We start from the raw sequence: 15,919 nt of genomic DNA, 5'->3' as shown, positions 1-15,919 counted from the left end.
TATGTACCATCCCGACTCTTGCGTTCTGCTCAAGGATGTCTTCTCTCTACCCCCTTTGTATCTAAAGCCGTCTCCGGCCTTAAACCTTTCTCACTGACTCCCCACACATCTGGAATGCCCTTCACCTCAATATCTGACTAGCACCCTCTCTATCCACATTTAAGACCCCCCTTAATACACACTTGCTTAAAGAAGCATATGAGAAGCACTGTGGCTAATACTATACACATGATATAAAAAGCTTGGTCCCCTGCAGATGCACTTACCAGAACTCCCTCCTACTGTCTCTGTACATTCTTCCTACATACGAATTAGATTGTAAGCTCTTCAGAGCAGGGACTCCTGTTCCGATATGTTACTTTTATATCTGAAGCACTTAATCCTATGATCTGTTATTTGTATTATTTGTTATTAATATGCTTGTCACGTGTATTACTGCTGTGAAGCGCTATGTACATTAATAGCGCTATATAAATAAAGACATAAATACATACATACAAAACAACAGTTCTGGCAGGGACCTTCGTCAGGCTGCTAACATGGAGGAAAAAAAACCACGGGAATATAAAGGTAAAATTAACCAGAAGTGAAGAGAACCTGTGATCCAAGGGGCCACAACCCCACAGTGCAAGCGTTGTCAGGCAACTAGCGCACACGTAGCACATCAGTGTCATATTAAGTCAGACGTGCCAGGTAGTACACAAATCACCCTGCAAAGGGGAAAAGGGGAAACATCAATCAGTGTAAAGATATAAAACATAATGTCAAACAGTAACTTTATACATACAGTGCTTTTCTCCCAATGGGACTCATAGCGCTTTATAGTATAGTGCATGGTAAGCAGCACATATGATTTTTTACAGAAACAGTCCCTGTGTCATAGCGCATACTATCTATGTTTTTTGTGAATGGGGCACAAGGAGACTTACTCGAGGTCACGGAGACAACACAGGAATTGAGCCAGCCAGGTTTGCCTGATTCATATATCAACTGTCTTTACTCACCGAGCCACACCTTCAACAGTGTTTGTACAAAGCAAAATGAATATGGGCGGGTCAATATACTGACAAGGAGTTAATCAAAACAGAGAAAGCGGCAAATAGTATGTGTGTTAAACCATAGACTATAAATATAACAGATCGAGTGACCCTCTCTAGACTATGGAGTTGAGTGGCTTTGTCTCTAAGTGAATATACAAAACCTGTCAGTGAAACAATCACAGTATTGCAGAACCCTCAATACAAGCAGTAAGGCAGATTAACATGATAGCTCAAAGGTAACAAAGAAAAAATACCACAAAAGCACAAAAACACTCACAATCAAAAAACATGGTCACTGATACATAGATATATCAATTAAAGTACAGTATAAATCTTAGGGGGTATGTCTTTCTTGTCACTGTAATGTAGTTCATTGATTACAGATCTTATGCTGTTTGCAACAGGCATAATAAATGTATCAGAGTATCGAAACATATTATAGCCTCAAACAGCGGCTACATTTAGTGTTCACAAGAGTCCCCCACTGCAGACTAAAATCCCAGAAATCTCCCCACCATGTAGAGAGACTCATACAAGTAATTAGTGCAGCATGCTACTCATCCACGTCCAGACCCTGCAGCCAGAGCTTCTCACATCTGTCATAATGTCTCTCAATGTTGCGAGATATGTCTCTACTGGTGTCCAATATCCTTGGTATCTACAGAAGATATATGTAATACTTAGGTTAATGGGTTTAGGGAGTACATCCTTACTATCCCCTCGTAGTCCTTTATTATTAATGAGTGCCAAAAATATCACAACAAACATATTGAATATACTGTAGTATCGCCTCAGACAGAGGCTCAATAAAATATTCACAGAAGATCACAACAGCTCAGAATCATGAGAAGGGTTAGTGATAAATCTCAACAAATGCCTGATTTCTTTAATCACCTCATCATTTTATCTCGAAGTAAGCATGTGAGATTAGCTGTGATAAACAAGCTTTATGACCAATATTCTGCAGTATACAACAAAGCGCATCATACTGTAGGTCGAGGTTTGTGGATAAAATTGATGCTTATCAGACATATGAGCCACCATTTAAGTTGCTTAGCCGCAGATACTGTAGAAGCATTAGTGAGTACGAGAGGTATTCAAAGTCATAGCCCATATTATCCCAGCGGTCAAGTTCTCAATTAGAATGTACTGTATTCTGTAGTGCTGAATGGCAACGTGGTATTCCATTTGATGAAATTCCTAATCACAGAAGCAAGACAAAGTGGCAGAGACCACTTAGTGTCAGACCCACTCATGTCATTCACCTTATACACATGCGTTGAGAATATGAGGATACTCCAATTACTTGAACTCCACATCCATTGTAATCAATCGTGATTCGGTTAACTGGCAATAGCCGCAGCATACTGAATCCACTGACATTCTAGGCTATTGTTCCGTTACGATACACAGATCAGGAGTCAACCCCAGTGGAGCTGCAAGGCAAACCTTAGTGAAACCCCTGTATGTCTTAAGTTCAACACAACCATCAGTCTCTTGATGTCCGGAACAATATTGGATATCCAAATGGGATAGACTATGTGGTGCTGTCTCGAGTCCGCACTCTAATCATTAGGGTTACTTGTGGGGAACAGATACACAAAGACAAGTACAGTAGCAATGTCATTAAAAAAACAGCCCAATTCGAGTTCCTCATTCAGCTCTTTGGATGCCAAGGTACCCAATTTATAGATCAAGCGTGCCTCAGGTCAAAGTAACATCTTGTCATGGCCACCACCTCACTGAGGCCTCTTAATGTGGGCAATGGGCATACACCGTAGGGTGGCAAGACCGCACCGTTGGAAGTGCTTTGCGACAGGTTGGTGTTTAAGGTCATCAAACAAAACTAATGTTGTTGAGGGCCTTACAGATTGCAGACCTATGGAGGCCCATCCTCTCTTTGAACATCTGCTTAATCTTTCCAGTGTAGTAGTCTGCACAGACTTTAAATAAATCACAAATTTGGTCTTACAATTCATATCATCTTTAATCAGAATTTTGATACCACACAGAGGATGCGTGTAAAAGGATTTGAAGATGCGGGGTTGGCAGCTCACATAGCCTTGGCACTTAAACACTCCATTCGGTCACGCTAGCCACTGTGTAGAGACATATAGTAGTACTATATTTATCTATAGGGTCAGTGGACATGTGGGTCCCTGATGTTCCTATCATGCTTGTAACAAACCAAAGGGTGGATCTTTGAAATGTGTGTCGCAAGTGAAAACATGCCAGTGTTTCTGAACACTAGTTTTGATGTCAGCAGATATTGTAGTAAAATTGCTTACAATACAAAACAATTTTATGATCTCTCACATTTTTGGTTCTAGGGGTCAGGAGAGATTCCCTATCAAGTAAACAAACTTTATTTATTGCATTTATTACCTCCTCTCTGTCATACCCTAGCTTGAGAAAGCAACTGCACATGCATAAGAGATCCCCACTCACTTCCTCAGTGTTACTAGTAGAAATTGAGATTATGGTAGTCCCTTTATTCAATGGGATCATTTTGCTTTGTACAAATACTGTTTTATGACATTATGTTTTGTACAGTATCTTCACACTGATTTGTGTTTTCCAGGGCATTTCTGAGTTAATCTGACTCCGATGTGCTCTGTGTGTGCTCTGGTTGTCTGACAATGCTTGCAAGCTGTGACCCCTTGGAACATGGGCTCTATTCCAGGTTATCTTTACAATATATTTTCGGTGTTTTTGTTTCACGTTAGTTAGCCCTGATGAAGCATTTTTTACATTGACTTGCATGGTCTATATTTTCTCGTCCAGTTCTACTCAGCGATGACCATCATGGTTGCTGTCCTGGGTGATGTACTTGTTTATTTTATATATATATATATATATAAATATATATATATATATATACACACACTGTATATATGAAATGAGTAGTAGTCCATTCCCTATTTCTAGGGGTTAACAAATGTGGATGAAGAGTTGGGGAGAACATGACAATTATACTTCAGATAATCATAGTGATACTCATACTGATTTAAAAATCATACATACAAGGTCTTCTTTTCAAATCACAGTACTGAAAGGTAGAGATGGGCAAAATTTTAACTGGAATTTACCTCAGATTGGTCAGTAGCGTGCACATGTCATATTTTACTAGTGTTTCACGTTGCATATATATATATCCCATCTAAATAACATAGGGAGAGACCTACAGTATGTGCTCAAAAAGGAGCACACCTGAGGTACCTGGGAGATATGACAAGTATATTTAAATGACTCACATCCCACACTTCCTAAAAGTATCCCCATAAGAACTATATTGCGTTGACAATGGTATCAGGCCCAGCAGAACTAGAACCCACAACCTTTCTTATTTGAGGCAGCAGCTCAAGCAGTGTATGCTAAACCAGCTGATGGGTAGCACCATGTATTGTCATCATAACTCTGTGCATAGGAGGTGTACCTCTGAATGTATTACTTCCAGTTAAAACATTTTAATAAATAAATACATTTATAAATAAATTGTCACCGCATACTTTTGAGCTATACACTGCTCACTGCTATAGCAATCCTTTTAAGATATGTGTGATGGGATTTATCATTAGCTTTTTTAATCTCTGTTAAACTCAGGTAATCTAATGAAATTCGGTTATGTCATGTTTTTTGCCCTGATTTAATGGAGTTCTGTGGACCTGCTGACCTTCTCTCACTTGACCCTACTTCGGTCTCAGCAGTCACACAAAACACTGTTCTGTACATGTATAAGTGGTTCACAAGGGAAACAAATCTAATTAAAATGGAGTACAGTATGTCCTCCAACCCACGCTTACGTCACAGATCAAAAAAATTATCTTACGTACCCTGGGAGATATGCTAATGAGCTATGCAAAGTATATAACTCGCATCCAACACTACCTAAAAGGATTTATACTGTAGTGTATTAGAACTACATTGAGTTGCTGAAGGGACTGCTGCCCTGCACCATTGCTCTTTACATGTAGTTACAAAGGCCTCCAGTACTGTTTATTATTGAAGCCTTTATTCTGGTCAGTTTGTGGTTATTTATGTCTATTACATGATGTCAGATGTGATCTTTTTTTGGTGCCGGGAATCTTACGGTATGCTCCAATGTAGGTTCTGATGTTGTTTAGTACTTCTCACTTTCAGTACAACCTTTTTCCGGCCGGTAACACTTATTGAATGCATGAAGCTAAAACCATGCCTTAACAGATGAAAAAAACCTTGCAAATTGGCCACTTCTATATCAGATATGTATAAGATACTGACAAGCATTTTCATAATTGTTTTCATATACAGCCATCATCTGATGATTTATTTGGAGCAGACGTCTTTGCATTAAATACTGTGTCAAACTCAGAGCCAACTTCATCTGCAGCTTTACCTACCCAGCCCGCCCCTGTACAAACAAATCCTTTGGATCTTTTTAAAACTACCAGTCTTTCACCTTTAACTACCATTGGAAGTCTTGGTTAGTATGTAAAATAATGTATTATTGTATATAGGGTTATTTTAATGTTCATATGGTGCTGTTGTTTCTTTTATGCTCCAGTGTATTTTATTTTATAAGATTTTAATAAGGATATATTGCATGATTCTCCCCATGTTAATGATCACTTGCAGTATGTAAAAGCCAATGTATTTGTATAGCAGCAATGCATAACACTTAATTGTATACAATATACCAAAATGTGGAAACAACTTAATCAAAGGGCACAACTCCATTTTATCCAATAATATATGAATTCTATATAAATGTAGAAATCTTTATTCTTAAACATACACATGCTTAGTTAAACATTATTAACTAATCAAGTAAAAATCATACATTTAATAGATGTTTTGTGGGATTTTTGTTGACCCACCGCATTCCAGTATGTTTCACCAAATCAATATTTTTAGTAAATGCCTCATATCATTGTAGAACAAATATCTTGTCATTATTCCCAACTGTGCAAACGCAAAAAGTGGAAGTGACTTACAACCCCTGTGGAATGCTGCTCCAGGTTCAAGACCTTGCATGTAGTCTTTAGAGAACTTAGCAAATGTACAACAGGGTGCAAATCCTCCCTGGGTGTATGTATAGAGATAAACACAGCGTAAAATACAAATTGTGCAATAGAGTTTTAAAAACAGTGTTTCCAGGGAAAAATATATAGTTGATACACTCACAAGTGTCGTAGGTTTTCCAGCTTTGTAAAAACAACTCTTTGCTGTAGATCTGTATAAATTACATTGTCTTCCAAATTCACCTCAAGAATGAGAAAAGAAAATACATAGTGCAAAACAGTTTTACTGAGGATAATTTGTAATACAATTGAAAAACTCAGAAACATATGTGGATATCAGGCAAGTAGGATAAACAAGATGGGTCCAAAAGAGATCAGCTAGCTGCTGGTCGGCCTATCAGGGAGTCCGACCGGAGGGGGGACAAGCCCAGCGGACATTCTTCAGCTCTGTCGAGCGTTTATGCAGACCCGGCGGGTGCAGACTGAAAAGTGCTGCAGCTGGGGAGGGTCCAGACGACAGCAGACTCGCCTATCAGTTCCAGCAGCTACAGTAGCTATGAGTGTATCAACTATATATTTTTTTCCAGGAAACACTGTTTCTTAAACTCTATTGCACTATTTGTATTTTTCTCTGTGTTTATCTTATACATAAACCCTGGGTGGATTTGTGCCCTGTTCTACATTTGCCAATAGTCACAACTACTGCATCCTGGAAAGATGAAATATGAATTATTTGAATAAGCTTTCAAATCGATATTTACTGTAGTAACAATTCATAGTAGCCTTCATACATTAATAGATTGCATTACCATTTTGTATATTTTCCAGGTACTTTGCCAGTAAATTCTTCTCAGATCCAACAATGGAATCCCCAGTCTTTAGTTTTTACTCAGCCGTCTTCCACATTTACCAGTCCCATAGTGGGTGCACAGACTGGTTTTAACCAAACAAGTGTCCTTACAGCTCCATCATCAGTATCATCCTGGAATCAACCAACTTTTGCAGCTCCACTACCCATGCAAAATCCTGCACTGTGGAGTCAGCCAGTAGCTGTCCAGCCAAATGCATGGCCTCAGCAAGCTAGCATAGGTAATCCTTTCCAGGTCAACATGTTCCCACCTTCTAGACAACCTGCATTTTCTTCTGCATTACTGTCATCGGGTTCTGTCCTAGCAAGCCCTCCGCCTCCACCACCTAGACCAGCACCTCAAAAGGAGTCACCTAAGAAAGAAAGTGATGTCTTCACTGCTTTAGATCCACTTGGTGAGAAAGAAAAGAAGAATGTGAAAGACATGTTCAAAGACTACCAGTTGACAAAGCCACCTGCTGTTCCTGCAAGGCGAGGAGAACATCAACAAAACAACTCTGCCAATACATCTGGAGCTTTTTCTAATTACTTCAATAGCAAAGTAGGAATTCCCCAAGACAGTGCTGATCATGATGATTTTGACATAACTCAACTCTCTTCTAATATGAATGGTAATTGTTCACTTTTAAGTTATATTACAAAGTGTTATATTTAAGCATTCGTAAAATTAATTCAGATGTGTATGTACATTATATTTTTATTCATATAGTAGCAACAATGTACGCAGTTCTTTACAAAAGAGATAATACAATACATGGAATTATAATACAATAAGTACAACAAGCATAAAATCAGACAATAGGGAAAAAAATAACTGCCTCAGGGACCTTATAATCTACAGTAAATGGTATGTTAGGAGATTTACAGATACATCAGATGAAGGAATAGGGGTAGTAGATGGCAGTGCTTGACCACATTGATTAGTTAGGAGCGATTGTGGGTGTGGTATACTAGCCATGAGTCCAGGCTATTGAAATGCATAATTCAGAATGTGTATTTTTACTGTAAGTTTGGCACCGGTCCAAGCTGATCACCATTTTTTTTGCATTTTATCTTTTATTTACTTTAATTGATCTTGTTCCCTTTCCAACACTAATTTTATGTTAATAATCTGATTCTCCATTCAGGAGATATGTGTTTGAAATTTTAAGTGCCTGGAAGGTTAAAATGGAGCCCAGTGCAGTCTAAAGGTTATCATGGCAACCCCAAATCTAGAGTTTAGGCAAATCCTGATTTTTAACAGAGATGTGTGAACTTTTCACCTAAGTTAGCGAACCTGGTGAAAATTGACCCTTTGTCGAACTTCAAAAAATGTCTCTTTCCCCTCTATCTTTATCTTTCTTCACTTTTTTAAGTTAAAAGTTGTAATGAACTTCTGGAAAACATTTAAGTTTAATCGAAAAGCAGACATTATGAACTTAAGTAAGTTCTCGCATCTCTAATTTTTTAAAAACAAAATATTTTATTTTTACTAAACAAATCCTGGACATGATCAGTGGGCAAGATAGTAACATTAGATTAGGTCAACTCATACAGGCTTTTGGTGATGTGAGGGAAGTAGAGATGTGGAGACCAAAGGAAGAGGTTAAAGAGGCAAGGCGAGATACCCAGGAGTAGAGAGGGGTGATTTTTTTTTTTCTGCGAATTTTGATCCTCCTCAGATTGGCGGGTTCCTTTGGTCCGCAGATTACCACGGATCAGTTTCAAAAAGACAAATCCCCAGTTTCGGATTTCTTATTTTATTTTAGAGAACAATCTGAAATCTGTAGCCGATTTGTTAAAAATCCGGACACGGTTAGTCCATGGATGGGGATATCTCCCTCTCTCTCCTAGGTTTCATCGTGAGTGGATTTTTAACAATCCGGGCCATGGATTGTGGGAACCACAGATCGGATTCTAAAAAATCCATCCGGATTGTATCCAATGACGGATTTGGATTGGTCTGCATGGATTTTTAGTGCCTAATCCGCAGACATTTTTTGATGGGGAGGAAGGATTTGGTCTAAAACATCCGGGAAATTCTGGGAAACAGATTTGGACTAGTTTGTCCATCTCTACCCAGGAGACTGATAGATCATTCATTGAAGTTCCCAAGTAAAAGAATGGAAGAATCAGAAGAGAGAAATCAAGAAAGAGGATTCAAAGTTTCATTTGGAGGTGGAAGTAGAGGATGTAGGGGCACAGTAGGTGGTGGGTAGATGAAAGCAAAATTTAGAGAGAGGGTAGAAATGTTGGACAGTATGAACTTCAAAGGAAGAAAATGGAAGGGGCATAGAGAGGAACTATTATCGGCAGCAAGAGAGGAGACATAAACCATCACCACAGCCATTGGGGAAATTAGTTTTAAAGAAAGAGAGACCATCATAGAAGACACCAGGGATGAGAGAAGGCAGAGATACAGGGAATAGGTATTAAGTTAGCAGTGATAGTGCCCTTAAAATGGAGACAGAACAACGTGGGTGAAAGCATATATTTTATTTATAAAATGTGTTACCAGAAAATAATACATTGAGAGTTACCTCTCTGGCTTCCAGCCAGGGCATTATTGGCCAGTAATGCCCTGTTCTTCTGGGATTATTACTTAATTACAGAACCTAAAGTGTTTGGGTGAAAGAGCAGACAATGGAGTGAGTAGAGTAGGCTTGAGAGATTAGTGTATCCAGAGGCTTAGAGATGTTACGGTGTTTCCATTCTCCATAAATTGTCAGTTAAAGTTAAAATAGTTGCAGAGTGTTTAAAGGTAAATCTAATTCGTCCATGTCCACTTACAATTCAACTACAGTAACTCCAAAGGCACATAAAATGTGCCACCAATACAGTAATCACTGTAAACTGGTATTTTATGGACTTGTTGAAATATATTTTGTTGTTATAGAAAACGTAATAAAAAATGTCAACGATTAAGAAAAGAAAAAGTGCCTCCTCCACTTGTAGTTTAACTTGCAACAACCCTGGTATTGCAACAACAATCCTCATTTATTTTCTGTATCCCTATAACTTAACAATGAAAATGTATTTAAGTTTAATTGTGGCACTTGAGAATGGGGGTAAAGCTAAAAAGTGGGAATAGACAAAAAGGGCTTACTGATATAGTCCAACAATTACACATGACAATATAAAGAATGGAGAGGTTGTGACTAATTAGTAGAGGAAAAGGGAAACATACCAATCAATCGGATGCCAATGGGTTAATGGGTGTAATGCAGTCAGGATCAGTTGATTAAAGTGAAAACTTGTAGTCGAGATAGGGGAAAATATAGAAGAGTTTCTCATGGATTGTATAGTGTACAGAGTTTCCAAAACCTTTCCTACTATTGTTTCTTTTGACACTTTTGACTACTGAGTTGTACAAAGAAAACGATCTAGGCTCAATCAATCCTTCACATAAAATGCTGACACTGACTTCTCAATATTATTTAGATCTAGCTGAATGTGACCTGTGCTCAGGTGCCACCAGACAATGGCACCTGAGACAATGTAACTTAAAACACTTGGCTCAACTCTTATTACGCATGAATAACTTATTTAGCCTTTTTTCTAATTAGGTGAATGGGCGGGGTATCTATAACCCGGCCACTTTATATACTTGTTGATACTGTACTTAGTTTAAAAATAAATGCATTTAATAGAATATGTCTTATACTGCATGTAAAGGGGCAGTTTTACCAGGATTCAACTGAACTAATGGTAGTAACATAATAGATTAAAACTTAAAGAATAGCAAGTTTATTTTCTGATAATAATACCAGGTAATTACTTGACAATTATCTGACAAAACTAGAATTCCATAGGACATTTAACATACAAATGTTTAGTCATTTTAAAAAGATTAGTTATTCAAAAATATATGTATTTATTTTTCGCTTGCTTTATGGGACTTCTCCTACACTAAGTCAGTGTTTCTCAATATGTGATCTGCCCCCGGAACCTCCCATCCCTAGGGACTTTAAAGAGGAGCTCACATAGTGACAATGGGGACATACACTCTGGGAGATACTGAAAGTGGCAAAAAAAGAGAACACAGAATGACAAAAAGACAGACAGAGGGAGTCCGTGAAAAACATTATTATTCTTTCAAATATGAATTTAGAGAGAGTCCCGTGTAAAAGAATGGGAACCACTGCATGTTTTCCATGGAACCGCACTTATTGCAAAATAATCATTAGTATACTTTTGAAGAGTTATACATTGTAAATGTATGACTGTCATGTCAATTCTATACTCTATGTATTTTTTATATTGTTTTGTCTTGTCATTAATACTATTCTTTTGTGTATTTCATGCCTAGAGCCACCAAAGCCGGCCCCACGACTACAAACATTACCAGTGCCCAAACCCACAGGCGAGTTGTTTGAAAATCCATTTGGATCAGATCCTTTCAATGCTTCATTACAAACCTCTGTAAGTAATAACTGTTAGTATATCACATTGACATCTTGTGATTTTTTTGGTTTCTGAGTAAAGTGTTTAAGCAAGAAATAGTTTCATACATTGAAAATGGTCTATTTCTGTATGCTATATGTGCATTTTGGATGAAAATCACAGATAATTATTTTATATTAAAAGATGTATGCCTGGTGTGCGTTTCATAACTTCATACAAAAGCTTGTAACAGATGTAATATTTGGACTGGAAATATTTCAGTATTTTATTTTACATCTACTAGATGTTTGTAGTTATCAAATGCCTGCGTTGTCACCTTTGGCTCTTATCTAGATGCCTGCCCTTCCCAGAATCACAATCTATCTGCAAGGTTAGTGCACAGTTTGTTTGTGCTGGGAAATAGTTGCCTTGCTAAGGTTAAAGTACATAGCGCAGTGACATACAGACTGGCAGAACTATTTTCAGTGAATAAGAAATACAAATATTTAAAATCAGAAGGAATTCATGACAATAACATCAAACCTTTGATATTATTATATACAGTGTAATTAATACTTGAATAGCAAAACAACATGATAGATTTAAGAAAAATCCCTACCTACAGGAGTCTCTCGATATACGGAACAGATACGTTCCTGAAAAGTTGCCCGTAAAACAAAACTGTATAAAACCCTATTTTTCCCATTGACTTCCATAACATAACTGGAAATGTGTCCCTACAGAAAAGAAATTCAGCCCCGGGACATAATAAAATCACACTTAAGAATGCAGCAAACCTTTTTTAAGCACTCATTTATTAGGAAATCAATAATTGTCTGATGCAATATTAATAATAACTGTCAAAATGAAGCGTGTGGGGAAAACAGATCAGTATGAAAAGCACACGCAAACTACAGATGCAGCGGCCGTTATCCGACCATTTCTCAAATTGGTTTTCGAGATCTCCCCGAAATCCTTTCAAAATTTGCAAGCAGGAGCAACACCAACATAGTAACCCTACATCAGAACGAGGGCTTGCGAGGATACAAACGAAGTAACTAGTTCAGTATAAGGAATCATGGAACAGTCTAATACTGAGGTGGGCAACCCTGTCGCCAATCGCCAAAATTGGCCATGAAAGTGTGGCGAATTTGAGTTTGCCAGCTCCCACAGTAATATAAACTTTTTCCTGATGGCGTATGTTGGTTTCCGCTTTCTGAATGAGTCATTGACCAACACAGCCATCCAATACTCCCCTCTGCCTTCAGTTGGACTCTTGACCCGACCTTGAACTGTTATTTTTTTATGGGAGCTAAAATTTGTAGTGACGCAAGTAAACGAAAAGCATGGTGTGGCGATTTTCACTTCTTATTTGCCACACCTGTGGCTACATTGAAAAATATGTTGCCCACCTCTGGTCTAATACCTATCTGCACAGATCCCAGCCTCAGTGTAACTGAAAGAAGGGCCGTCCAAAAGCAACAGCTGGTGTATGCTATGCACTGACATTAAAGGCAAACAGGCATTGGCTATTTCTAGTACTAGTGCACTGAAGCAACCCTAGATAGATCAAATGTATAAAGTGACTAATATGAATGCATACTGGAAGTAAATCAATAAAGACTGGAAATAAAAACAAATTGTCTAAGCAAATTAAACAAAAATGAATATGAAATATGTTAAAAAACATGTTCTTGTAACATATAGTCATCAATACAAGACACTTATTGTGTGGTCCAAAACCACAGTGTGTCAAATAGTGTCAAGTATATATACAGTATAGTCCAACTGTAAATATTCCAGCCTGTAGAATCCAGCAAAGTAGAGTCAGCATCTAGCAAAGTCAAATATACATGTCCAGATGGAGTAGAGATAACACATAAATAGATAGAGACCTAGAGCATCCCCTATTCATCCCACAAAGGTATACTGATCATCATAGGTATACTGATCATCATAGGTATACTGATCATCATAGGTATACTGATCATGAACATTCCACAAAGCCAATCAGCGTACAATGGCATCGTATATATCAAATAAAGGCATACGGATACACCGAACAGTTTATCGTGTAGAGTGAATACAATCCAGGTTACTAGTATCATTCCGTAGTTTCAATAATTTCAATTATTATGGTAGTCTCAGTTAAGCTCAAAGTCTCAAATCCAGTATAGACCAGATCCCCTTCTGGGCTTAACTTGGCCCCGTTGCCCCCCCCCCCCCTCCTCTTACCGCCGCTGCGGGTGCAGCAGGAGGGTGCAGACAGATGCCCGGTATGCTGGGAGTTGTGGTGGGGGCTGGAGCGGCAATCCGGTCGCCGGAGCTCCTCAGTGCAGGCAGTGGCCATCTTGAAATGCACGCGCATGCGCAGTACATTCACGCATGCGCAGTACATTCGCACATGCGCAATGGCCCAATAGTTGTGGCGGCCATCTTGGTACTCCCCTTGCGCATGCGCAGAACAATAGTAGCGGCGGCCATTACAGAAAGGTGCTCCACGGGGATTACAATACCCAGCTGTCACTGAGGCTGCTAGATCACATGGCGCAAAACAGCCAATCGGGCTGCAGCAGTCCCCTGCGGCCAGAATAGATACTTTTGGCACGTCAGGGACCACGCCAATTGGAGCTGGGACATCAGAGGGTAAGAGTGTAGGTGCAGGGTGTCAGTAGGCCCCTGCACTAGGTCATAGGCCCCCTGTTAGGCCCCAGCTAGGCCTCGATTCCCACATAGCTTGTGGCTGCTACAGGGACAGGCCCCTTAGACAGGGACACTGCCCCGCTTAGCATCCTTAGTGTCAGGGACACAGCAGAATGCCACGCAGCAGTTGCGGCCTGTGATCTGGGACCAGACCACCACCAAAAGGCACCGAGACTACCTTCACGGTGAGACACTCCAACTGGATACCACCCCATGTGGAGGAGGCCGCCATCGCGGACAACGTCACTGGACCAGCGGATCCCTTATGTTCAGTTGGCGCTACCAGGTGTTGGAGCACCTGGCAGGTATACCACCACTACAAGAGCACAAACAGAAACACATGGGTGTGGGCAGCACTGTCCCACACACTTTGGGTGGGTTGACTGTGGACACCAGGGTGGTTGAGTCAGAACTTTGGGGTAAACCCCACTGGGGTGTGGACACGGTGTGGGGGTTACGACTCTGCGAGGCCTGAGTGGTTCTGTTATTATCGTTATTATTGTTACGCGTTCAGTAAACTTGTTATAACATACCAGTGTGTATTACTTATATAGTGTCCTGCATGGGGGTTATCCAACACTGTTAGGATCCCGCGCATGTGGAGGTGCTGTCAGCAGACAGATCAGGTACAACCCAGGCACCCAGCAGTGGAGGTTCAGGCCTCCTGTGAGCCACAGGTAACGCACCACACACACAGTAGCCAACATATCTCCCAGGGGTGTGGGATAGTGCACTACACCAGTATACAGCCATATAGAGTGTAGTACGGCAAATAGACGAAATACAAATTTTATAACAAGAAGCCAAGGAGACTGAAAACATCCCCCGTATAATAATCCTAGTAGATATAGCCTTTGCTGAGGCATTTGGAAATATCCATCCAGTTGAAGAAGTCTCCATATCAGCTGGGCTAAGTGTAGTGACCTACAGAATGGAATCCATCGCTGAGCAAAATTAGAGGAAGCAGGAAACTTTCAATTCCTCATTTAAACCTCTAGCCATCCTTCCCATGTCATTTGATTTTGGTGAAGTATCTTTTTTATACTATTTTTGACGTGCACACTTGCCAATTGAGAGCTAATTGTTTTGTATATATGGTGTGCTTTCTCTCCACTTTTTTGTATAAATATATATATATATATATATATATATGTAACACATGCTCATCCCCCCTCCCCCCACCCATGGGAGATCTCGGGTTGTTACCTGCTGTTGGTGCTACCTGTTCACAGAAGGCCCTGAGCATCCACCGATGGTGTTGGGGATAGACAGGACAGGCTTTCGGTGCTTGGGTAGTTCTCTCGGTAGTACAGCGCCTCCATTCACAGTGTCTCCCTGTGGAAAACACTCTTACCCTCTCCCTGAAGAAGTGCAGCCTCAGGCAGGAGGATAAAACAGATAACGTGGGTCTTTATTGTTTATAGCACAGCATCAGCATACTGACATCATACAGCATACATCAGTACACTCTCTTCTCGGTGTAGCAAGAGAGATTATCCCCACTGGACCCTACATAACCCAGCGGAGGGTCACCTCACAGCTTGCTATTCTCTTGGTCCCTGGACTCAACTCCCAGAGCTTGAGGCCCCAAAGGTCTATCCTTGTCTCCCACACTCCCTGGTATGAGTATGGGGTAGCTGTTCCCACTCCCCTGACGTAGGGGATAGAAGGTGAACCGGAGCCCTGGATCCCAACTTCAACAACTCAGCACTAAAATTGGCTGCAGCCCCTTTTTGTGCTCAGGGGAGGATCCCAGGTCACCGCCCCTATTATGGGCAGTACCTCGGCAGTGGACCCCCCCCTATCACTTCTAGGGAGTTGGTTACTGCAAGATGGCCGAGATTAACCCTAACACTGCCTGCGCTGGTACCAGGGCTTATGTGTTAGGCAGGGAGGATTAGTAGCCCAGGGGGTACCTGGCTACATTATATATATATATATATATA

General features: G+C 40.1%; 1 protein-coding gene across 4 annotated transcripts in view; it reads left to right on the top strand.

The window, feature by feature from the left end:
* The window catches only part of DAB2 (DAB adaptor protein 2), a 157,850-nt gene that overhangs the window by 135,065 nt on the left and 6,866 nt on the right, over positions 1 to 15,919 (top strand). For 3 of the 4 annotated variants that reach the window (XM_075588574.1, XM_075588585.1, XM_075588578.1), the window contains 3 exons: positions 5,331 to 5,502; positions 6,869 to 7,519; positions 11,197 to 11,309. In XM_075588574.1, coding sequence (XP_075444689.1) covers positions 5,331 to 5,502; positions 6,869 to 7,519; positions 11,197 to 11,309 — 936 coding nt within the window. The remainder of the gene's footprint in view (positions 1 to 5,330; positions 5,503 to 6,868; positions 7,520 to 11,196; positions 11,310 to 15,919) is intronic. The other variant, XM_075588582.1, reaches the window with a different exon arrangement.

The sequence above is a fragment of the Ascaphus truei genome, chromosome 1 (genome assembly GCF_040206685.1).
Source record: "Ascaphus truei isolate aAscTru1 chromosome 1, aAscTru1.hap1, whole genome shotgun sequence".
Taxonomy (NCBI): Eukaryota; Metazoa; Chordata; class Amphibia; order Anura; family Ascaphidae; genus Ascaphus; species Ascaphus truei.
The sequence above is the reverse complement of the archived record's forward strand: the minus strand, read 5'-3'. Positions and strand labels throughout refer to the sequence as shown.